A 24,550-nucleotide genomic window follows, 5' to 3' on the forward strand; every position below is an offset into this window, starting at 1 on the left:
TAAAGTCCTCAATGTCTCAGAGTTCCAGACATAAATCTTTTCCTTCAAGTTATAAGGGACAAAATAAAATATTCCTACTAAGGGAAGAGGTGGATCTTTAAAGTCTAGTTGGAAATTTAATTAATTAAAAAACCAAATTTAGTTAATCAAACATGCTTACATAAGGAGGACAAAATTGTAATAGCCATCTCAAAAACTAAAAGCTGATTGGCTTTATTATAGATTTGGGAAAAACTCTGAATTCTTCAGTAGGAAATCCTGTTTTCACCCTAAGTTGTTAGGTCGGAAATGCTTTATAAGCATAACTCATGAACTGTGCTTATATCCTAAACTATTCATGCGTTACACCTTGCAGTTCTCCAAAGTATATTTTGGGATTCTTGAAATCTATACAGTGATTTACTATTTGGAAAGGAAGTACATACTTACCTGTTATCACATTCTCTCTGTCTCTCTCTCTGTCCTCCCTTCTTAAAATTTCCTATCTGATCTTTATCTGATTCCTTAACAAATGGGGCTGTGAAGACTGTCCTCTTAAGTTCCTCTCACATGTCAAAAGGAGGAATTTCCACATAGCACCCAAATTAAAAAAAAAAGTGATTTCTTTTTCAGTTTTCTACTAATTAAAGGTGTTTCTCTTCATAGAGGGAGATTCATGTTTCGGATTTCATGTTTCTGTTTCAGAAAAGAGTTACATTTACTGTTTCCATAACGGAAAATTCATCGGCAGTCTTACTGTTTGGGAGTTACTCCTGCATCGCCCGTATTCAGCTGTAGGCATAGAGACATTTAACAAAAGCACAGGGAAAACAGATATCCAGTAAGATCCTGGAAAATAACACATAATGTTATTTAGCTGTACATAGTTAAGGAATCATACTGGCCGTTTTGCTGGACGTAGAACATGCCAAGTTCATTTTTGTCTCAGTCTTTATGCACTGTCCTCTTTTCCATCTGATAAAAATATACTTCTTTCTCTGCTGAATGTAATATGTGATGAATCATAAGGTCATCAGTAAAACTCAGAAGAAGCTACTATTTATTTCTTCATTTTATAGATAATAAAACTGAGAGAGCAAACTTATCTTTTTGGGGGATTAATTGAGATAAGGTGCTGAGAACAAAGTCTCAAATAGAGTAAGCATTTAATAAATGCTAGCTTTTATTATCTGATATATAAATAACCTTGTGTATTTTTATGTTCCTTTTCTCAGAGTTAGTTTATGAAACACAATTTTTAGAGCTAATGGAAGAACTTGTATAAGCCTACAATCAAAAAGTCTTCCGCAGGCAAACCTCAAAAGCATCAGCCAGAATGTTGTGTTTTCACTGAACACTTTCATGCCTTGGCTCTGATTTTAATACCACAGCAATTAGCAGCAATGAACTGATAGGTTGTGATTGGAGCCGTTGTCAGGCAGGGAAAAGGAAAAACTGCTTTTGATTTAAATGGATCATAATAATGATCGGCCACTGCAGGCCACCAGGAAGCACTGAAATTATCTTTATTTCATTCCATTTAAAAAGCAAAGCTGTGAGTAATAATATGCTTTAGAAATTTTACCTGAGCTACTGTATCCCCTACTTTTATTTTTGATAAAAACTTTAAAACATTCTCTCAAGATCCAAACTAATACATAATAAATGAAGAACCAATGAGTAGTTTAGGAAGGAAATTAAATTATTCCCTTTTATATTTTCTGTCCAGATATCACCTCTTATAGAGGCCTTCCCAGACCACCATATCCAAAATAGTAGCCTAACCCCCATCACCCACTGCTCCTTTATTTTGCTTTATTTTTATTCCTTGCATTTATTCTTTTTTTATATCATATAACCCTTTATTATTTTGTTAATGCTGGGTTCTTGGTGGTTTTTTTTTGTACCACTAGGATCTGAACCACATGAGGATAGCACTTTTGTTGCTTGTTTTCTGCTATGTTACTGGCACATAGAACAGTGCTTATCGTTTAATAGTATTTAAATATGTGTCAAAAGAATTAATTAATGCATTAATAAAGAGCATAAGCACTAAGGAACACAGCTGGATTAAATTGCTATAAATTTGTTCTACCTGCTACAATGTTAGAAATCTCAAACTTTTTCTCCTAAAGCCTGTTTTTATTCAACATTTACTGATATTTGCAAAACACTTATAGCAAATCTCACTGTGATCTCAAAGATACATTAGGTAAACTTACATTATTCATACTGCAGAAATAAGCAAATATAAACACAGTGGATAAAGACACTAAGTGATAGATCTAAGGTTACAGGGTTTATCTGACTCTAGAGCATTGACGGTATTTTAACTGCTGCTACTGAAATTTTGGTTGTACATATTCTGTAAAAAGCAGCGAGTGTGTGGATTCTAGTATTTTTTATGTCATCTACACACACCACCTACCTACATTACAACTACCACCTTGACTTAAAATTATATCTTGGGACTAAGGTCACCATTCTCCATATAGGTGCGCCAGTACGTCTGTGACAACAACAGATACTATAAATATAATACTTAAATTCAGTTGAATGGGATTTGAATGTGATTGGGAAATGAAAGACATATAAAATAGTACCTCCTTTTTTTCAAGTTTATTTTTCTTTTTTTTTTTTTTTTTTGAGAATAGTTGACACAGAATGTTACCTTAGTTTCAGGTGTGCGACATAGTGGTTTGTCAACTCTATACAGTATGTTGTGCTCACTACGAGTGCAGCTACCATCCACCTGTCACCTTACAATGACATTACCATACCACTGACTGTGTCCCCTATAAATACCTTTAAAATAGTACTTCCTTTTAGAAACGCCTATGTTTTTCCTTGTTTATTTGCTCAGCCAATCTACCTATATACTTACCTACCAACAGATAATAATACTAAAAGATAACCAAATGATCTTGAATATATATCAGGGAAATGAAGATAAATAAGATAGCCTCATTTCTCTAAGGGAACTTCAGTCTAGTGGGGGAAGACAGGAATATCAAATATGCATGTGTGCACGCATACACACATATATTTAGTACTTGCCTCTGGTCCCATATCCTCCCATTCCTCATATGACCTCTTCTATCCTCTGAAAGGCCATTGCTACCTGATTGCTAACCAAATGACCTTGCCTTCTACTTCTCAAAGGAATTAGAAGCTGTGACATCTCTTAGTTATAATTACCACAATTTCCCATTTTTGTACTTAAAACTGTTCCTCTATCTACACCCAACTTCAGAGGAGGTTTTCTTCTTTTTCTGTACTAAGTTTATCTTTCCATCCAGTTTTGACCTGTGCTCTTCAAGAATTTTCTTTGTTGCTTCTTTATCCATTTTTATATATTGTTAGCTTTTCCCTCTGCTAGCTCTTTCTGTGCACTTTGTACCCCACATCCAGATTGTTTTCCCTAGTTCATCTGGGTGCTGGAGCCAGCCACACCAGCATGGCTCCTGAGAGCTGATGTGAGCCCCTCTTCCCAGCCCTGCTTTCCTTAATGCCATGTGATTCAAATCACCTCTCTATCGGGGAATGGTTTACATGAGAGGAATCAGCAGATGCTATAAATCAGATTTCCCTTCACCTTCTAGTGTTTGTTTTCAAACATTAAAGGCAAACTCCTGCTGTGTCCCTCCTGTTACTTGAAACCAAGGCTTTCAAACGTGCAGTCCCCTCTAAATCTCTCTGCTTCCTCACTTCACATCAATTCTGTGAAATTCTTCATGTCTGCTTCTGCCTTCACTGGAAGTGTTACAGCAAAGGAAAGAAGTGCTCTTTATTACCTGACCTCCAGCCCACGTGTCATGCTGTTGATGTCTTGCTCCCTGAAAACTTCTTCCTCTGGCTCTGTGACATGGTATCTCCTGGTTCTCCTCCTCTTCCTCTGTTTCCCCTCTGTCTTTCACTGGGTTCTCTTTCTTTGCCCTAGTGATTTATGTCCTCATGATTCTGGGCACGGTCCTCTTCTATACACGCTGTGTTTGTTAACTCACCAATGCCCGAAGCTTCAAGCCATTCCATGAATTATTGCCTACCTATAAAGCTCCATGCCAGACATTTTGCCCAGGTGTCTGATTGGCATGTCTGATTGCCTTCTTAATATCTCTACATACTTATGTCACAGGCACCTGACACTCAACATATCAAAACCTTAATTCATTTTTCTCCCTTAAATACTACTCCACCTTCTGGATTTCCTATCCAGATAAATGGCCTCATCATCCACCAAGTCAACAAAGTGAGAAGTCTGGGAGTCACCCTAGACTCCTTGCTTTTCTTTATTCTGCAAAGCTGGTCATTGAATATCCTTTGCTTTTCTTCCACCACACTGTCTTCATTCCAGCTACCTCGTTTTAGGTCCTCATCAGTTCTTACATAGATTGTTAAAATTTTCTCCTGATTTGTCTTCTTGCCTTCTGTCAGACTCTTTAACCAGGTCTCTCCAATGCTGCTAGAATGATATTCAACTTCCTTCCTTCCTTAAACTCCTTCAGTGGCTCTTTACAGCTCTAGGATAATTTCTTTATTATGGAATATTCTTTTGATTTCAAGTAAGGGGAGACTCCACCCAAATTGCTTAAGGAAAATGGAACTGATAAAAAAAGAGAACGGATCTGGAATGAATTATGTCAATAGGAATTGGTTTCTTTCCTCCTTCAGTTCTGCCTTCCATTGTGTTGGCTCCAGGCTCAGGTTAAATGTGATAGCAAGACAGTGGCTGCCATTGCAGCCTTACAACTTCTCAGCTTTAAGGGACAGCAGAAAGAAAACAAGGAACTCCAAACCTCCGCCTCAAGAGATTCATGTTATCCCATTGTTACTGGGCTGTGTGCCTATTCATGAACCAGTCACCATTGCTAGTGTATTGAAACATGTTGATTGGCCTGCATCCAAACCACGTGAGATTTAGGGAGGATATATCCCTGGAGGGAAATTGAAACTTTTGCTAGAAGAAAGAGCAACAAACATTGGAGAAGCTCATGATGAAAGCATCTAGGATTGATTGAGTTCTTTACATGTTTCAAGGTATTATCTTAGAGTTTTTCATGTATTAAACTTGCTTAATCTTTACAACAACTTCGTGAAGAAGTGAGGAAACTGATGACCGAGAGGTCTGGTAGTTTGCCTGAGTTAGACACAGCAAATAACCAATGCCCGCTGCAAAACTCAAATTTCTGGGTATAGGCTTTCCTTTTCATCCTTACCCAGTAAATTTCTGGTAATGTTTTTGAGTGAGATGGCCATAGTTCAAAAATTAACTTACATGTTATAAAATGAGTGTGTTCCATTATCAAAGAGCTAAAAATCACTGGGGTTTTCCCACATTTCTTACCCTGCACAGAACTAGGCAACTTTAAGAGTGCATGGAGGGATGCCTGGGTGGCTCAGTTGGTTAAGCATCCGACTTCAGCTTGGGTCATGATCTCCTGGTTTGTAAGTTCGAGCCCCACATTGGGGTCTGTGCTGACAGCTTGGAGCCTGGAGCCTGCTTCAGATTCTGTGTCTCCCTCTCTCTCTCTGCCCCTCCCATGCTCATGCTCTGTCTCTCAATAATAAGTAAACATTAAAAAAAAAAAAAAAAAAGAGAGTGCATGGAAATGTCCCCAGAGACTGGAGTTTCCTGCTTAACAGGAGGTTGGTACCTCAAGGTTGAGGTAAAGATATGTGCAGTCCTTAAGTGTCTGTAGCAGACACATCTTTCCTACCAGCTGTTGATCCTCTCCTAATCCCCCAGAGGTCAGGGTACAGTGACCTCTAGCTCCCATTTTTTTGACCTACTACTGGGGTGGAGAGTGGATGCTGTGGATGCTGGCCTTCCTCCCAATGGAAGCTGTGAACAGGAAGATTTAGTCAGCTGATGCATGAAAGGTAGAATTCTGTATATAACGTGTTATGGTCAACAATCACATTTCTGCATGACAGCAATTACCTGTGTGAGTGCGAGGCCCTTCATGATCTACTAGTGATCCCTTTCCATTCTTACCTTTTACTATGAACCCCTCGTCTCCACTGCTCTAAGACCCAGTGTGTTATTACCTTCAATTTCATGCTCTTTATGCTCTTCCACACCTCCTATGTGTCTTGGCTATTGCTGTACCCACTGCACCTTTCAAAAGTTCTGTCAAGTGTCCTCTTCGGAAAGAACGCTTTGCTGAGATCAGCCTCCTTGTGAGCAAACATCTGTGTTTCTCTTTGTGCCTCAGCTGTATTGTAAGAATGTTTGTCATGATTCCTGTAACTCGTATTGCATTTCTGTATTTCTTTTTGTCTACTTCTACAGTGCTGCAACATCTTTGAGAGGTGGGAGCACATTTTATTCATTTTCTTACCCCCCCCTCCATACTGCCTGACACATAATAGGTACTCAAAACATGTATGTCAGTGAATAAAATCAGAAATGTGCAGAAACTATAATAAGATATCCTAATTGTTGGCAATTAATTCTGATCAGCACTAGGAGGAACTAGGAGGAGTTGGGAAATGTTTCTCATTCAAAGATTCTAAATTAGAGACCAGTTAACACATGTATTTGTAGAATACAAATAGCCCTCACTATCTGAACTCATGCTAGCAAAATATTTGCTATAACATTATGCAGAAATTTCCACCCCAAATTTACTATCCAAATAGAAATTCGACCATAACAGGTTTATATAAGTGCAACAATGGAAATGTTTGAGTCGTAGGTGAATCCGTGTAGAAGGATGCAGAGTGTTCTTCTGTCATAGAGCTCAGCAGTTTTCCACAAGATCATGTCATTGTTTTCTAAGGAAATGGAAGAGCTTGTGAAAAAAGTTGGTGAGCACAAGAGGTCTAGGAAATGCCATGCATTAGAAAGGAGTATTAGATGTATAAAATATATTGAGTGACGTGAACACATAAGAAACATAAGCTTGGTCATGCATATACCTTCATCAATAATGGGTAGGTTCTTTTTATGCTTGTGAGAAAATTCAAAACAACATTATGGTGCTGGTTTTGGAAAGCTTCATTGAGTTACTCAAGGATGGTATGGTCTGTTTGAAACCTAGAAAAGTATCTCATGCAGTGGATAGATAATCCTAAACTTTGAAACCATGTAGATGCCACTGAAGGCACTACATACCTTTGAAGATCTGAAGAAGAAGATGAAAGAGTTGGATCATTTGGCAAAGAAGTCAAGTTTCAACTTCAAGTCTGGAATGGTACAGAAGATTTTTTTTTTTATATTTTTAAATTTTTTTTTTCAACGTTTATTTATTTTTGGGATAGAGAGAGACAGAGCATGAACGGGGGAGGGGCAGAGAGAGAGGGAGACACAGAATCGGAAACAGGTCCAGGCTCTGAGCCATCAGCCCAGAGCCTGACGCGGGGCTCGAACTCATGGACCTCGAGATCGTGACCTGGCTGAAGTCGGACGCTTAACCGACTGCGCCACCCAGGCGCCCCAGCAGAAGATTTAACAACGATGCAGGACAGCAGCATTTGAAGATTGTAGAGGAAGCATCTTCTTGGTAATGAGCTTGCAGTGGTTTTTATCAGTGAAAAACAAAATTATTGACAGAGGTAGCTAACATGTTTCCATTAATACCAATTCTCTTGATAAAATTTGGCTTTTTAAAAATGAATGTTATCTTTGGAGAATATGAAAAAAGCCAGGGCATTATGCCTCCAAAGATAGGCTGATACAGTTTTTAAGTGAAAATGTAAAGTTGATGTTAAACTAAAACCTAGGTAACTCTGAACACCCGGGGTCCTTAAAGTTAATGTTGAAGAGTAAATTTCATATTGCATGGTTCTCAAATCCTAAGCTTTGGCTGACAAAGCAAGCATTCAGTCATTACGCAAGAAGTCATAATTTCTGACAGTTCATTTCTTTGGGGGGTGAAGTCTTACAAGAACAGAAGGAGTTACGGTTGAGATTTGAGTTAATTTTTATTTAGTAAAATAAAGAGCTGATGAAGAAATTATTGAGTAGGTGCTGCTGTGAAGAAAGGTAGTTTGCATGATAAGCTAAGAAAATGCTTTTTTTGTTTTTCATCTCGGTATGGCTATCTGGCTACATTTTCATCCCTAATTCATTGGTAGTGACATTTTCCCTCGAGAGGGGGCTGTGTGGCATCACAGACTGTGGCTTTGAATCATCAGTGATACTCTGATGTTTAGAGGCACTTTTTGTTGAGCTCCAAAATGTGGAAGTTCCTTCAGGTTTCAGTTTTAATTAAGTATGTCTGTCCCTGCAAAATGAAAATCAAAAGCTCTTGGGGAAAGGTCCATTCTTTTCCAGGCTCATTGAAAGGACTTGTTTAAGAGAAGTGAATTGATTTTGATTATGCTGTATCTTTTCAAGTAACGTCCAGAAGAAGAAAATACTTGCGTAAGCACAGAGTGACATGCACATATTTTCCTTGTATTTGTGGCTGTGAAAAATGTGTCACTCCAGGATGCCCTGTTCCCTAAGAAATAGGTATTGCCTACATGTAGGGGCTGACTAGTGATTATTTCAGGGACACTCTTCCCTTTTAAGTTTCTTCTCTTGGAAGTAGGCTGCTTTTTCTTATATGATTGCTTGAGTGTCTCTTATGCAGATGCCTTCATTGTTAGAAGAAAAATCAATAATTTGCATGACCATAATAATGTAACAGTTCAGCTAAAATCAACTTAACAGATATTTATTGGTTGTTTATCCTAGATAATAAACTATGTTATTCAGTAGAGGGATGAAGAAAAAAATGCAAGGTACCATTACTACTTTTAAGGAATCAGTAGGACCCAGATACATGAATAAATAATATTGTATTTTTTTGCTTTTATAATTATTCTAAAGTGTTATCCATGAATAAAGACATTGTAAATAAATATTACTATGTCTTCTCCCTGGTTATCTGTGCAGTTGTTATAACGCAAAGGTGCTCCCCTACTCCTGTGGCCAGAAACTTCAAATTCCATGTTTCTTAAGTCAAGAACTATTTTTTAAGTAGTTAATTAACATATTACTAACATATAGTACTCACCTGTAGCAGATGAGTAAGCCATAACACAAGTGGAGTATGGTAAGTGTTGCAATAGAAATACTTATGTCATGAGAAAGATACAATTCTACCAATTTTCTATAGGCTTATTGATATCTGAGCTGGACTCTACAGGACGAGTATAATTTCTGGACAGGTAAGGGACAGACTTTGCTAGAAATGGGAACATAACGGTCAGTGTGTTCATTCTGCACAAACAGGCAGAATTATTTGGGGAGGAACCAGGCACAAGTGTAGCCAGGCCTTAGGAAACAGAAAGGGTGGAGTAACTTGATATGAGGGTCAACGAGGTGACCCCAGCTGCATGGTGAAGGGCCTTGAAGCAGCTCCTGAAAAGCCTCCGGGGAAGAAACAGCAACAAGTGTATATGACATTCCTCAAATGCCTTGTGTCTATGGCTGCTTGTCCTCACTTCTCCCAAGTTACTTCTAAATGCGTAAGTGCTTCTGCTCTGAGAGTACAGGAAGATTCATTAAGCGTACCTAAGATACTTTTTTCCTTGAAACATATATTTAGGGGAAATAAAAAGCTGCTGCTTTGTTTCTTTCTGTTTTTAATTAAACTGAGTTTTGGCAATCCTTTCAGCTGGGCTTTCCACATGGGATTGAACCTTAAGTGACTCATCAAAGTTTATTATAAAATTCTATAAACACGAGTCGGTTTAGCTATATCATACTTTTTAAAAGCTTCGTTTATTTAGTGCTACCCTTGAGCACAATAATGTACACCTGAAAAACTTGAGTTTTGCACTGAGAATTCAATTGAATGTGTTTGACTAGTTCCAGCGTTCAGAGTGCCGTGCTAGGCCTTCAGTAGAGGGTGGAAACAAATTCACTGAACAGTAATAACCCAACGTGAGTGTAGACAAGCCAGAAAACGGAGGACAGGCCATATGGAAGAGGATCCCAAGTGTAAAATTTCCATGGAATGACTGTTTACTTGGAATGAGTATTTATAAACAAGGAGTTTGTGTGTATAAGTGCCTTGCCTTGATAAAATTAATTTGTGATATGGATTAGGGGTCAGAGACAAGTGTCAAGGCCAAAGCACCAGTTTCCAGCCAGAGGTTTGTAAACCGTGTGCCATGGAACACTAGTGCTCAGGGCTGTGGGAGTGCCTGTTTTCCAAACACGGACATGCTGCTTATCAAACACGAAAGGTTTTAAACTGTCCAGAGAATAAAGGCACAGCATAGGGAATATAGTCGGTGATACTGTAAAAGCATTGTATGGTGACAGACGGTAGCAGCCCTGGTGGTGAGCACAGGGTGAAGTGCAGAGTGGTTGAATCATGTGTCAACTGTACTTCAATTAAAAAAAAAAATCCATAAGAAAAAAATTGTCTAAAGAACGTTTTAAAACTCTTTTGGGGGGTTGCCTGGGTGGCTCAGTTGGTAAAGCATCCGACTTGATTTCGGCTCAGTCATGATCTCACAGGTTCATGAGATTAGAGCCCCGGGTCAGTCTCTGTGCTGACAGTGGAGCCTGCTTCAGATTCTCTCTCTCTCTCTCTCTCTCTCTCTCTCTCTCTCTCTCTGTCTTTGCCCCTCCCCTGCTGGTGCTCTCTCTTTCTCTCTCAAAATTAATAACTAAACATTAAAAAAAATCCAACTTTTTTTTCATTCGGTATGTTGGTTGTTGGCCCACTCTTAAGATTTTAAAATATGCTTTCATTAGTTAATTATTTTTAGATGCTTTAAAAATCTGAGGGGAAAAAAAAGCTGGTCAAGACAAAAGACAGTAAGGGCTTGAACGTGGGTGGTGGTGGTAGGGATAAAAAGGAGACAATGGCTTAAAGAGATATTACTGAGCAGTAAAACAAAAACAAAAGCAAAATTTGGCAGCTATTGAATAAATCATTAGGAAAGATGGTTCTGGAAGTGAGGGAAACAAAGATGAGGTCCATGGAAATCTGTGAATTAGAATTATCTACTGGGAAAGTCACATTAGACAGAACTTTGGAGAATATCCACAGAAAGGAAATGGGAGAATGATGATGGATCAGCGATGAACAGAGAGGGTTAGGGGAGTGAGGATGCTTCAGCATCCTGGAAGTCAGAGAAGGAGCATCCAGAACAAGTGGACAGAGGAGAGTGGAGTCTGACGGAGGCTGTTGGAATTAGTAGTTACATATCTGCCAGTTGACTGGTGATAAGAATATTGGAATAAAAACCAGAAAGCAAAAGTAGGTGGTAAAAATGGCAAGGCAGCGGATGTGGAGGAACAGTGTGGAGCTGGTCGGTGAAGGGTAGAGAAAGGGCTAGTTGGAAGTCATACCTGAGGCAAAGCAAAGTTGTGTAGAATCGGGAACACAGAGGAAAAAGACCGGGAAGAGGTAGAGATGAAAGATACAGGCCACAGAGAAGCTGCCGATTGCTTTACAGTTCATCAGAAATTGAGATCAGAGCACAAAAGCACGGGTGGGAAAGCTGTCTTTGTAGTTCATAGAAAAATAAAACGATTTTATTCTCAGAAAGTTATGACAGTATTCTGAAGAAAAGAACCCTAAATTGCTTTAAGGTGGTCTTCGTTTAGTGTGGTAACTTATTTAAGAATTACTGTAAGGCCCATAACCCTTTATTTCTCTGGCTCTGGTAAATACTTTCTGTAATTTGAACATAGGGGATATTTCTGAAGTGGGTACTTATGATAATCATAAATATAGCCCAATCTCAGTGATAAATGCTTTTAGACCAATTACTGACATGCTCAATTGAATACTAATACCTCCCATGAAATGGCTTTCATATAAGTAAGACGACAGCTGCTCTACAGTGACAGGGCACATAAAGCTTTGCACCAGCTTGTCTCCAGGGCCACCATCTGTGCGGATCTCAAGTTTTAATACATGGGGTTTCTTGATCCTCTGCAAAGACTGGATTTTCAGGCTGGACATCAGTATGTGTAAAAACAACTTGGAAGGAACTTCTGCATCCATGCTGACCTTAACCGCTCCATTGTTCTAGAGAAACATATGTTTGTGTCTTATTGGAAACTTTGTGTGATGGCTGCTAAAGTTGCTAGAATATCAGGATTGTTTGGCCCTATTTTGCATATCCAAACAAAGATGTTAGTTTACATATTTACTATGAATTTATATTCTGGACAAAATTGGGAAACAAAACAGATTTGAAAAATGGGATGACTTCTACCAGATTTTCATAATTAATATTCCATAATTAATATGCAAGTTTCAAAACATAAAAATTATTATTTTTTTAGGTTTATTTTTTTGAGAGGGAGCGCAAGTGGGGCGGGGGAGAGAGAGAGAGAGGGAGAGAGAGAATCCCAAGCAGGCTCTGCGCTGACAGCACATGCAGCCCATGCAGGGCTCAATCCCAGGAACTGTGAAATCATGGCCTGAGCCAAAATCAAGTCAGACGCTCAAACAACTGAGCCACCCAGGTGCCCCCCAAAATTATTTTTAAACGTAACAATGTTTTAAAAATTTGGAACTCATAAATATGACTAAAAAGTTAAATAATATTTTTATAATTTAAAAGGAAAAGAGACACCGCTTTTCAGCATTTTGTAGAATTTTACATTTCTCAATTTCAGATATTTTTTTTCAGCAAACATTTATTGAGTACGTTCTTTGTCTCAGGCACTATGCTAGGCCTTGGGTTTACTAGGTTATATTGAGACATGCTGTCTGTCTTCAAGGAACTTACGATCTAGAGGGAAATACAGACCTGCATTAAAATATTAAACCACTGGTTTTAAACATCTTCATGCATTCATAAAAGGTGTTGTAAGAGGGCATAGGGGGCTGCGTCTACCAAGGATTAGGAAAGTTTGGGCAAAACACGGTCTATGTTGAGTTGTAATGATTTGGAAGTTAGCCCAGCAGAAGAGGAAAGGATATGTGTGTAACATGCAATGGGACTAGCATGTGAATGGTGTGTAAACTAGAGAGACAGGTGGATTTGGGAAAATGCAAATCCTTTTAGCTGAAATAGAGTGAGGGGCTGGGTTGGGAAAGGGTGGTGAGGAGAGGGGAAGGTGGGAAGGAAAGCAGGTGTTAAATCATCATGAGTCTTATAAACTATATCAAGGAATTGGGGCTTTAATGTGAAGGCAAATAGAGCAGCTAATGGATATTGGGGCAAGTTTATTATCATCACAGTCTCCTTCTCCTTCTTATTCTCCCTCATTGTTATCATCATCATTGCCATTATCATTTCTTGAACTCTTGCTATGTGCCAGGCAATATTAAGTCTTTTCATGCATTTTTTTTTTTTTTACTTCTCACTATGACCTATAAGTACTATTAACATTTCTATCTTAAAAATAAACAAGCAAGGGAATGTACTCAATTTTCCTGAGGCCAGAAGTTAGCAAGAAGCCCATCTGGAAGTCACACCGAGGGTTTTCTGAAGTGACCATGCCTGCCTCTGTATTCTGCTCTTACTTAGAAAATGATTACATCCCCTGAGGGGCCCTCAGCCTGTAGTGTGCTGCAGAAGAAAGTTTTAGATGAAAGGTGAACTAGAAATGGGGACCAGTTATAAGGTCATCGTTATTATGCGGGCATGAGAAGATACTGGACACAGGTAGTATGAATGGAGAAGAATGGACGTATTCTTTTTTTTTTTAATTTTTTTTTCAAAGTTTATTTATTTTTGCGACAGAGAGAGACAGAGCATGAACGGGGGAGGGGCAGAGAGAGAGGGAGACACAGAATCGGAAACAGGCTCCAGGCTCTGAGCCATCAGCCCAGAGCCTGACGCGGGGCTCGAACTCACGGACCGCGAGATCGTGACCTGGCTGAAGTCGGACGCTTAACCGACTGCGCCACCCAGGCGCCCCAGAATGGATGTATTCTAAAGATATCACGGAGGTAGGCTCAAGGAGGCTTAGTAACTAACTGGATGTGTGGAACAGTATTTCTGGCTTGGACCATGAGTACACTTCAGAGAGTGTGTTTGTGAAACCTACCAGGTTTATTGGTATTCTAGACAGCCAGAATGCCAGAATGATCAAGCTTATACATTGCTGGTAGGAATATAAATTGGTACACCTTCTATGAAAGGCAACCTACCACCAGTTTCTTCAAAATTAAAAATATGCATAGATTTGACCCAAAAATTGTACTTCCAGGTATTTATGCACAAACACGCATCTACATTGTATCGTATATATAAGGATATATACACTGCAGCATTGCATGTAATTGCCAGTATCAGAAGTAAACTAAATCTCCTTCAGTATGAGATAGGCTAATAAATTAGAATAAATCCATTCAATGAAATTATTTACAACTCTTAAAGGTAATGAAGCATCTCTATGTGTATGTTGATAGGGAAATATTGTATATAGGCATATGATTATATCAAGGTGCAGAAGAAAGTGTGTATAATAGGCTACCATTTTGTGAAAACCAAGTAGATGGATAGATAGGTAGATGAGGAGATAGATAGGCATAGTTTGGTATAGATAGAAATCCATAGAGTATCCCTGTGAGGATAAAAATACTGGGAGTAACAGTAGTTATGAAGGGAAGTGACTGGATGCCTGGGACAGAGGATGGAAAAGGGAGAACTATTTATCAACGTTGTATATCCATTTGATTTTTCTCTGTATGCATACATTTACTATTTTATTTACTTTTTAAGTTTATTTTGAGAGAGAGTGCCAGTGGGGGAGGGGCAGAGAGAGAGGGAGAGACAGAATCCCAAGCAGGCTCTGCACTGTCAGCTCAGAGCCTGATGTGGGGCTCAGTCTTGTGAACCATGAGATCATGACCTGAGCCAAAATCAAGTCAGATGATTAACTGACTAAGCCACCTAGGTGCCCCTAAATTTATTATTTTAAAATTGACAAGGTAATATAAATTATTAAAATTCAAGGCAGAACACTCTCCTGTTTTTAAATCTTACTTCTAGAGAAACATATATATGATAAAGGGAAAAGTCAAACTCTTAGTTTGATTTTGTTTAAAAATTTGTCTTTATATGAAATCAGAGTTTTTATAAGAAAAATAATATCTTTCCCCAATGATTGACTTATATCCTCCCAAATTTATGGAAGCCCTGAAATTCGTAATACAAACATGGGAATATATAAAAAAAAAACAAAACAAAAACACCTTAATTTTCGAACTGTTATTTTTCAGTCATTAAAGTCATAATGCTGCTAAAGTATTACATTTTTGTCTGTTAGATCACTAACAGTTGGAGGGTACTTGCTATTTATCTAGATGCTTTGGAGTTTGAACTTAAAAGATAATTTTTGACCTTTGTAAACTTAGTTTATTTAAGCAAGTAAAGATAATATACATGAAAAATGATATACACATTTTTATGCTCAATATATTTTAATTAGTAAATTGGATATGTTAGTTCAGAAAGAGAGGAGATCAGAGAACCTGAAACTATGAGACAAGAATTCATAGGATCTTGGAGCTTGTATTGATCCTTGAAGAATTGGGATACTTGAAATTAGAGAGGAAAGAAAACATGAGGCCACAGAGAAGAATCAGAACTTCGTAGTATACTCAGGGCACAGGAGTGAGCATTTGAGCAGACAGTCTCAAAGAAGCAGGAATCTAGGTTGGGAAATATTGGTATTCATTTATACGGGAACCAGAAAGCAAGGACGAGGGCTTTGATTTGACGATGAAAAGGAAACCACCATGTAAAATAAAATATTCTAGTATTTCCTTGATAATTTATTTTTCTAACATTTATTTTGAGTCTTTAGTATAAAAGGGTTTTCTATACTTAATGCATTTTATTCTTTACTTTATGCCCATTAGGTGTTATAATGCTCTAAGTGGAATTAAATGAAATTCAATGGACCATTGGTCTTGCCTACTTTGAAATTATTCTATAATTTTAGTATCCCCTTTGGGCCTTAAACTCTCTTTTCTCTAGGCAAAGCAAGGGTGCTCCACTTATATACACTCAATAGTGCGTATGGTCAGAAACTTTAATTATTTTCATTCTTCCAAGTAATTTGTTTAGGTTGTCTGTTTTAAGTATGTAAGTATATGAAAACATATACTTATTATATGGCAGGTTACTTAAACTTATTTTCATGGAATTTTAACATCTTAAAGATACAAAATCATCCATGTATTCATGGGACTAGGTTATGAAAATGCTTCCTTTGCTTAAGAAAATAAGTTTACAGAAATTCTTATATGTTATCTAACCAAAATGAACGTGTTAGATTGTAGTATTCTTTTCAGCTCGGTTTGAAGCCCCAAATTTTATTCACAAATGAAGTGATTAAAAGACTTATTTTGGTAAGCCATAATGTCAATAATCCATTATTTGGGTAAAACCTAATCTCAGTAATGCATTGTTGTGTTCAAGGGTTCACAGTTTTAATGAATATGTCAAATGAGGGATCTTCTATTAAATTCACATTCCGTTTTCCTTAATATTGTGCTGGAGGAGTGACCTCGATGCTTATAACTTACAATCCTGGCTGGGCATTCAGGCAAAGTCAAATCAATCCATACATTTTAAAAAGTTTATCTAATATGAAAATATAGTCTCTTTCTTTGTGAGAATGAGGTGGGTGGAGGCTCTTAGTAATGTTAGAATTTTGCCTGAAAGCTATAAATTCATACTTAAGTATGGAGACTGAAAGATTGTGAATCGTCAAAGTGAACAGAAAATTTAACCTCTCCTGAAGATTCTAAAGATGTTTTCTCTGGAAAGATTTCATTGATAAGCAGTGAGTCATTTAAATGCCATTTTAAGGGAATAACAAGTCTACCTCCAAGGCCTTTGAAAACATCACATCATAGTCTCATTTGTATTATAAAACTTAGTGAACTTTCTTGAGTGCCTTGTGGGTACCTTCCTTTGGAGAAATAAATGAGATAGTTATAGGATGCAAATAAAAAAAAGATGATACAATATCAAAATGAGTGTCAGAGTGATAATTATAATCATTAGGAATGATCAGTATGGATTTTTTATGTTCATACATTTTATTCTTACAAGAATCTAGGTTTAAAATCAGAAAAATGCAATTTTGGGGGCACCTGGGTGGCTCAGTCGGTTAAGTATCAGACTTCGACTAAGGTCACGATCTCACAGTTTGTGAGTTCAAGGCCCGTGTCAAGCTCTTTGCTGACAGCTCAGAGCCTGGAGCCTGCTTTGGATTCTGTGTCTCCCTCTCTTTCTGCCCCTCTTCTGCTTGTGTGCTCCCTCTCTCTCTCTCTCAAAAATAAATAAACCTTAAAAAATTAAAAAAAAGAAAAATGCAATTTTCTAACATTTATTTTATTAATCCACATTTAATACAAACTTATCAAAATCCAAGTCAATAGTTACTGCAGATAAAGGACATTGAGTAAAGACTGCACTTTTTAACAACATTGCCACCAAGTAAGGAAACTTTCCTAAACTTTAAGGGATAGAAAAAGAGAATACCCTCCCAAAGAAAAATTAAGTCAGACAGAGTTCCACAGGCAAGGAAAACTTAATTCAAAATTTTGGAATAGGAGAGTGAGACTGAACTCAATTCTGCTGGAACAGAAGACAGAAGGGTTTTTAAGTGCTAGAGTGAACCAGTAGAAAAGCAGTGGAGGATGTTAGGAGGAGGTTGTGCAGTGTGATTAGGCCATCAGTGTTGGCTAACTGGTGCTTATTGAAGCGAGGCACCTGTCCTCCCACAGAGACTGGGAGGTAGGCATGATCTCCTTTGATGGTTACATTTTCAATGGATGGCTCCCCGTCCTTGAGAAAGACGTTCCTGGGTTGTACAAGTGGCAAGAGGCTGATAGATTCATATCTCAAAGGGGCAGAGAAAGAATTTACAATTGCAAGTTTTCTGTAGTAAACACTCTAAGAAAAGAGAGGTCAACGGTCTAGAGTCAGGAGGAAGCCTGTCCAAAGTTGAGTCAGGTTGAAGGGAACAGAAAGAGGCTGCCTTCCTTGGTGAACTCTTCAGTTACATGAAGTCATACTGACACTATTTGGCCATTTTGACCTACAAAACTAACAGTTCGAAATGGTTTGATCAAAGATCCTGGGATCAAATTTCTTTACATGTTATTCCTACATTTTGCATAAACAGATAAATCTGCAATTGTGGTCTTTGATTATATTCTTTGTCACTCTAAATAAGACTTAGGGAGGGTTTTATAGGTATTTACATATATATAGTATGTGCATATGTTTGTATAATGTATGTGTGTTTATCAAAAACACATTAAAAATTAAAGTTGCCAGAAAAGGAAGAAAAGTTAGGATAAAAATATAGACCTTGAGGCCTAAGAATAATTCTTAAAGAAAAGTGACAAGTTTGTTGCAGAACTTCCCATTAGTTAAAGCAAAGAAAGAAGCATAATGTCCCCATAGGATTAAAGCAATTAAGAAATTTAGAATAATTTCTTGGTGTTGAAATCTGACACATTTTTTGCTTTGAGTGCACATAAGGGCAACATTTTTGTGTTGGCAAATATCCCACTAAACCTTATAGCTAATTTCACAGGCCTAGATTTTGCTTGTTTATTTATTATTATCTTTAATGATACCCCTCAATGCAAACTCTTGGCAAAACCCCAAAGTATAATTCAGTGAAAGTAATTTGGTTACATATTAAAATAATGACATCCAGATACACGGCTCTCTAAAATAGAATTAAGAATTAAGAACTAAGATTATCTAGGGGCACTTGGGTGGCTCAGTTGGATAAGCATCCGACTCTTGATTTTGGTTTAGATCATGATCTCATTGTTACTGAGTTTGAGCTTCACATCAGGCTCTGTGCTGACAGTGCAGAGCCTGCTTGGGATCCTGTTACCCTCTCTCTCTGCCCCTGCCCCACAGCATGTTCTTGCTCTCTCTCAAAATTAAATAAATAAACATTTAAAAAATTAGATTATCTAGAATGAATTACCTCAGACAATATTACATACACTTTTTTTTTCCTTTTTTTGGTAACGGAACTCTTGATAAGAATCAGATAATACAGATCTTGAGAGTTTGAAGTTACCAATTTTGGGAGCAGAATTTGGAGCTCCTCTGTCCTTAATAGATGTAAGTCCATATGCCTTAACAATTAACCAACGGCAGGGTGGACTTGAAAACCTCTTTTGGCATGTAAGGAGATAATTTAGGATACAGATTTTATAGCTGCTTACTTAACTGGCAGCTGGGGTCTATTAAAATTAGACTCCATTAGAATTAGTCTTTCTCTATCCCCCTGTAGCTTCTCATACACCCTTGTAAATACACAGCAATTTTCAGAGTGCATTTTGCTTTGTTTTATTTTTATTTTTATTTAAAAAAAAATTTTTTTTTTTCAAACGTTTATTTATTTTTGGGACAGAGAGAGACAGAGCATGAACGGGGGAGGGGCAGAAAGAGAGGGAGACACAGAATCAGAAACAGGCTCCAGGTTCTGAGCCATCAGCCCAGAGCCTGACGCGGGGCTCGAACTCATGGACCGCGAGATCGTGACCTGGCTGAAGTCGGACGCTTAACCGACTGCGCCACCCAGGCGCCCCTGTTTTATTTTTTTACATGATGGCATCTATGTTAGTGAATTCTGTATGTGCAAAGACCATATTTTATTAGTTTTTGCATCCTTAGTACTTAGAGTCTGATAAATAATAGGGCACACAAAATAGTCTGTTGGTTCTATGAAGGATTTAAGAAAACTGAAGAAGTTTGATATTCAAAATTATATATAAAATACGTAAAATTACCAACAAACAATGGACTTATTGCACCTCACCTCTGTCCCCTGTTTGTCACTTTGTAGTAAGTACAGAACCATAAAATATTGTGGGTAAAGGTCATTGAGTCACAAACATAATGGCAGACAATGCTAGTTTTCTCCGTACCCACTTTTATCCCCATTTTCTAATAGGGACCTTGGTTTGTGGCTGCCTAGAATGATGGCTGCATTTGCCAATCTCCCTTAGAATAAGAGTGGCCAAGTGACTAAGCTCTGGCCAATGAAATGCAAGCAGAAATGGCATGTGTAAATTTTAGGAAGCATCCCTCTTTCCTTCTTCCTTCTTGCTGACCAGGACACCGGTACTCTCTGGAGCTCACAGCCACTTGGAACGTGAAGGGGACCACAGGTTGAGAGTGGTAGAATGACAAAAGGGAAGCCTCGTTCTCTGGTGTTTATGGAATTGCTGTAACTGCCTGGACTTCTTAAGACTCAAGATTTGTCTATAGGAGAGAGAAATATCAATGGTCTTTTCTAAGCCACTCTGAGTTTGGGTGTTGTTGTTGTTGTTGTTGTTTTTTCTAAATACCGATGATGGGGCTGAAAGCTTCTCTTCTTGTTCCCATATACTCTGTGTAAATCTTTATTAGAACACTTACTCCAGTTTATTATAATCATATTTTTTTAATGTTTATTTATTTTTGAGAGAAAGAGCACAAGCAGAGGAGGGGCAGAGAGAAAGGGAGACACAGAATCCAAAGTGGGCTCCAGGCTCTGAGCTGTCAGCACAGAGCCCGATGCTGGGCTTGAACTCATGAGCCCTGGGATCATGACCTGAGCTGAAGTCGGACACTTAACCGACGTAGTCACCCAGGTGCCCCTATAGTCATATTTTTTACATAAAACATTCTTTGAAGGCAGAAACATGCCTTCTTTATGTGTCATTCATCCCTATCCCTGAACTCTACCTAGGATAGTATACGTGCACATAGTATATCCTCATTAAATGTTTGTTTAATTGAACAGTACTGGATTAATGACCTGAACTAAACTGCTTAATTAATATAGTACCATGGATTTAATTGTACCCTATGAAAATTTTGGTTCAAGATCATGGGATACAGTATAGAGTAGATACTCATAAAAAGTGTGTGGAAATGTTAGGTAAATACGTATAGGCTTACCTCCCACAAGTTACTCAGTATGAATTCATATTTTCTCCGAGGTAGTAGTGAATGATTTTTTTGTTACAGTTTTGGACATGATAATAATTTGTGCCAGGGAGTTTTTTTTTTTTTTTTTATGTGTGCAGTGGCCAATTAGGATCTTTGTTTTGATCCTTTTATCACAAGGATATAAAACTAATTTAGAGAGCATAACTGATTAACCATATGGAGAAAAAATTGGTGCCTCTAAAAACACATTCTGTTCTTTCCCTGTGTTCTCTCCTTCAGGGAATGAACACTGTATTCATCGTTAAACTTATTTTAAAGGTAAAGCATTCAGCTTATCATATGGGTGATTTAATTTTATCTTTGGTTTATAACATGTCTTATATTTTAAGAAAAATGTATTTTTCTGTGTCTTATACCATGGCAAAACTATTGACCTGGGTGAAATACATTTGTGAAAAGTCATATAGACTGGGTACTATAGATATCATTTTATTTCTTTTCTTTATAGGTTATTTCAAACTTGAAGTGCATCATTCCAGCAGCGAATTCCCGGTGGTCTTGTCTACTTGACCTACTCGTTCCCTATTCTGAAATCTAGAGAAGACTGTTCCACAAGACTCCTCTGTAAACTGCTGCAATGTCTGTATCTAATTTATCATGGTAAGTGAATCACTTTCTAACCTACAGTCCAAATCCATACATAGCACGAAGGAATATTTTGTAAGAAAGTTTTATTGTCAGAACCGGAGCAGAAAAAGAACCTGAAAAATCTGGTTTCCAGAGATTGTTGTCCTGTGTTAAGGTAAGGAGAGCTACCTAGAGTTAAAATTTTAAGACTTTCATCATTGTGGTATCTACAGACTCTGGAACGGGTTCAAGGCTTTTATGAATCTGAATAACATACCATACCTTTCTTTCTCGATACCTAGGGGAGAGTTAAGTAGGAATTAAATACTCATTCAGTGGTCCTAGCTACTGTTCTGTTCCCAGGAGCAGGAATAACAGGCCGTAAGGGCACCTGTAAGGGTGGGATAGGTCTTTTTTCATCAGTGCTTTTCTTCAAGCCTCCTAGTTCAACATATCTACCCAAACTAAACTGAATGGAACTCCATTATGGAAGAGAAAATTCCCCCATGGATTCACATCTTTAAATAACTGGCATTCTGAATAATCTTGACTTCTAGTTCATGTTTCAGTGCTGTTTGTAATTTAAAATAAGAAGTGTGCAATTTTTTTTTTTTTTTTTTTTTTGGCGTATAATCAACAACTTTTCTATGGCAACAAAGAGCAATACTAGCAGGGATGAATTGGAAGCCAATTTTTTGAACTTTGGATTCTTTTTTTTTTTTAATATAAAGAGCTGAGTAAGTGACATTATACAGATATTACAATAATACGGAAACAGATTATATAATATTATATAATACAGATACAGATTGTATAATATATAAAAATACAGATTATGTAATACAGTTATTATACAGTATTCAATATGTGAATGTAAGAAAAACCTGGTAATCCTGTCCATTTTCATAGGAGTCCATTTCATCGTTGTCTTCAGTTTGTGCCAGGAATATAAATAGCATTACATTACAGACTGGTTTCTGCAGTTTAGCTCCATGTATTTATTTTTATTAGGTGAGCAATTTCTTCAGGGCAAAGGGTAGAATTGGTTGTTTAGATTGAGAGTAGTTTTTCTGAAGGACCCAATTTTTATGGACTCCCTAGAATATGTCTTTGGATTTTTACTGGGTGCTAAAGATCTCAGTTTAAAAAAAAATGAATTAGGGGCGCCTGGGTGGCTCAGTCGGTTAAGCGTCCGACTTCGGCTCAGGCCATGATCTCACAGTTTGTGAGTTCGAGCTCCGCATTGGGCTCTGTGCTGACAGCTTAGAGCCTGGAGCCTGCTTCCGATTCTGTGTCTCCCTCTGTCTCTGCTCATGCTCTGTCTCTGTCTCTCTCTCTCTCTCTCAAAAATAAAATAAACATTAAAAAAAACTTTTTTTACAAAAGGAAAAAAAATTCTGCGGAATGTGTGAAGCCCTTCAAACCCCTGGAAAATATTAAGGACATATTTATTTAAGGAAATTATACTCCTGACAAATGATTGTGTTGGAGGTGAGTCTTCAAAAAGCAGGCTGCATGCCAAACAAGAAAGAGATAGATGAAGGGGAGAGGACAGAAAGGAGAACAGGGGAAAGAGGAGAAGGTGGGGAGATTAAAACACAGCTGTGATTGTCATATCTCAAGATAGGTGTGGTGTGGCTTGGTTCACAGAATCAGGACAGGGCAAACACTTGAACCTGTCCTTGGTGTGTACCTCAATTAACAGTTGACCTGATGTGATGTAATGGTTTGGTCAGAGGCCATCTCTTCAGTGTGATGTTAGACCATACAAAACACAGTGAATGTATGTGTGTTTCCAGCCCAGACAAAGAGAATGTATGTTGTGTTTCCAGCCCAAATGTCTAGCACACCTCTTAGAATTTAGTAGCCGCTCTACACACTTATGAGGTACAAATGAGTGAAAAATGCAGAATAGGTAATTCAATGGTGAATTAATATTTTGATCCTAAAACATTTCTTTTGGTTGTGGGGATATCTTACAGAATTCATATATCTGAAATTTGTTAGAATTCTTCCCATGTCAAAGGTACAAATTTTATAGAAATAATTCTTGGATATTTTCATCCAACAGTACCCTTAATTCTGGCTACACAGAACGTTCCACATTAGATTTCCCTACAGGGACTTCTTCATGTCTTTTGCCAGTGTCACCCCATCATACAACAGTGTGGAGTTTGGCATTAATTACATTCGTTTAGCGAAATTATTGTAGCCCACGGTCTGGCTCTCTTTATTGAAATCTAGAAACCAAGACATGAGAATACTGACTGACGTTGGAAAAGAAACTTGTCTCACAGATTATTACTTTAAAAGAAGATACATAACTTTTACGGATGCTTGATTTGGCCTGACCAGTCCATCCTGTAACTGTGGAAAACGACATGGGAATCTTAAGTCGGAGGCTTGGACGATGACTGCATCATCAGAGCAAGGAGAGTTAGATGCTTCCAGTGTTCGAGGGACTCAGGATAGAGTACACCTGGCGGGATATGTCTGTCAGTAAGGCTGTCTCTGCCAGACGCCTCCATCTGTTTCTCAGGGCAGCTTCTTCATGGCTGGGAATTAGAGTAAGATGCCAGTCTTCATCTCTGTGCCTCTTTTGAGTTCCGCTTCTGCCAGACTCCCCTCTGTTCAGCTACCTTATTAATGTTAGCAGAGTTTATAGTCAAAACCCACATCAGTCTGCAAACAGTTTGGTCTGCCTACCTTGACACTGTACATATCTAATCATATCCATGTGCTGGTTTTAAAATTAACTCTGAGGCTTAATGGACGGGGGTGCCTAATTGTGATCCCTGCACACAACCTAAGAATTTAGAAAATATACGTTCATGTTAACCACTATCCAAGCAATCCTCCCACCTTTTAAATATGTAGCGTAAGATAATTACCTTTTTACATATTAAAAGAAACTTCCTTGCTCTAGGACTTATGGGTATGACATTCGAAAAAATATATATATTCAATAATTTGGCCCTTTCATATAGCATCTCAAAAAGAAATACAATCTAGGAAATACTCAAGTTTCTAGGAAACTATGCAGTGCCAGTCAGGTGAGGAGAGTAGTAGGAATTGATTATAAGAATTACATGGTAACAGACAA

General features: G+C 37.9%; 1 protein-coding gene across 1 annotated transcript in view; it reads left to right on the top strand.

The window, feature by feature from the left end:
- The window catches only part of OXR1 (oxidation resistance 1), a 464,297-nt gene that overhangs the window by 63,414 nt on the left and 376,333 nt on the right, over positions 1-24,550 (top strand). The window contains exon 2 of the mRNA XM_040494233.1: positions 21,329-21,480. Coding sequence (XP_040350167.1) covers positions 21,458-21,480 — 23 coding nt within the window. The 5' untranslated portion in view covers positions 21,329-21,457. The remainder of the gene's footprint in view (positions 1-21,328; positions 21,481-24,550) is intronic.

Source organism: Herpailurus yagouaroundi, unplaced genomic scaffold, assembly GCF_014898765.1.
Source record: "Herpailurus yagouaroundi ecotype Mexico unplaced genomic scaffold, PumYag 186, whole genome shotgun sequence".
In the NCBI taxonomy this organism is placed as follows: Eukaryota; Metazoa; Chordata; class Mammalia; order Carnivora; family Felidae; genus Herpailurus; species Herpailurus yagouaroundi.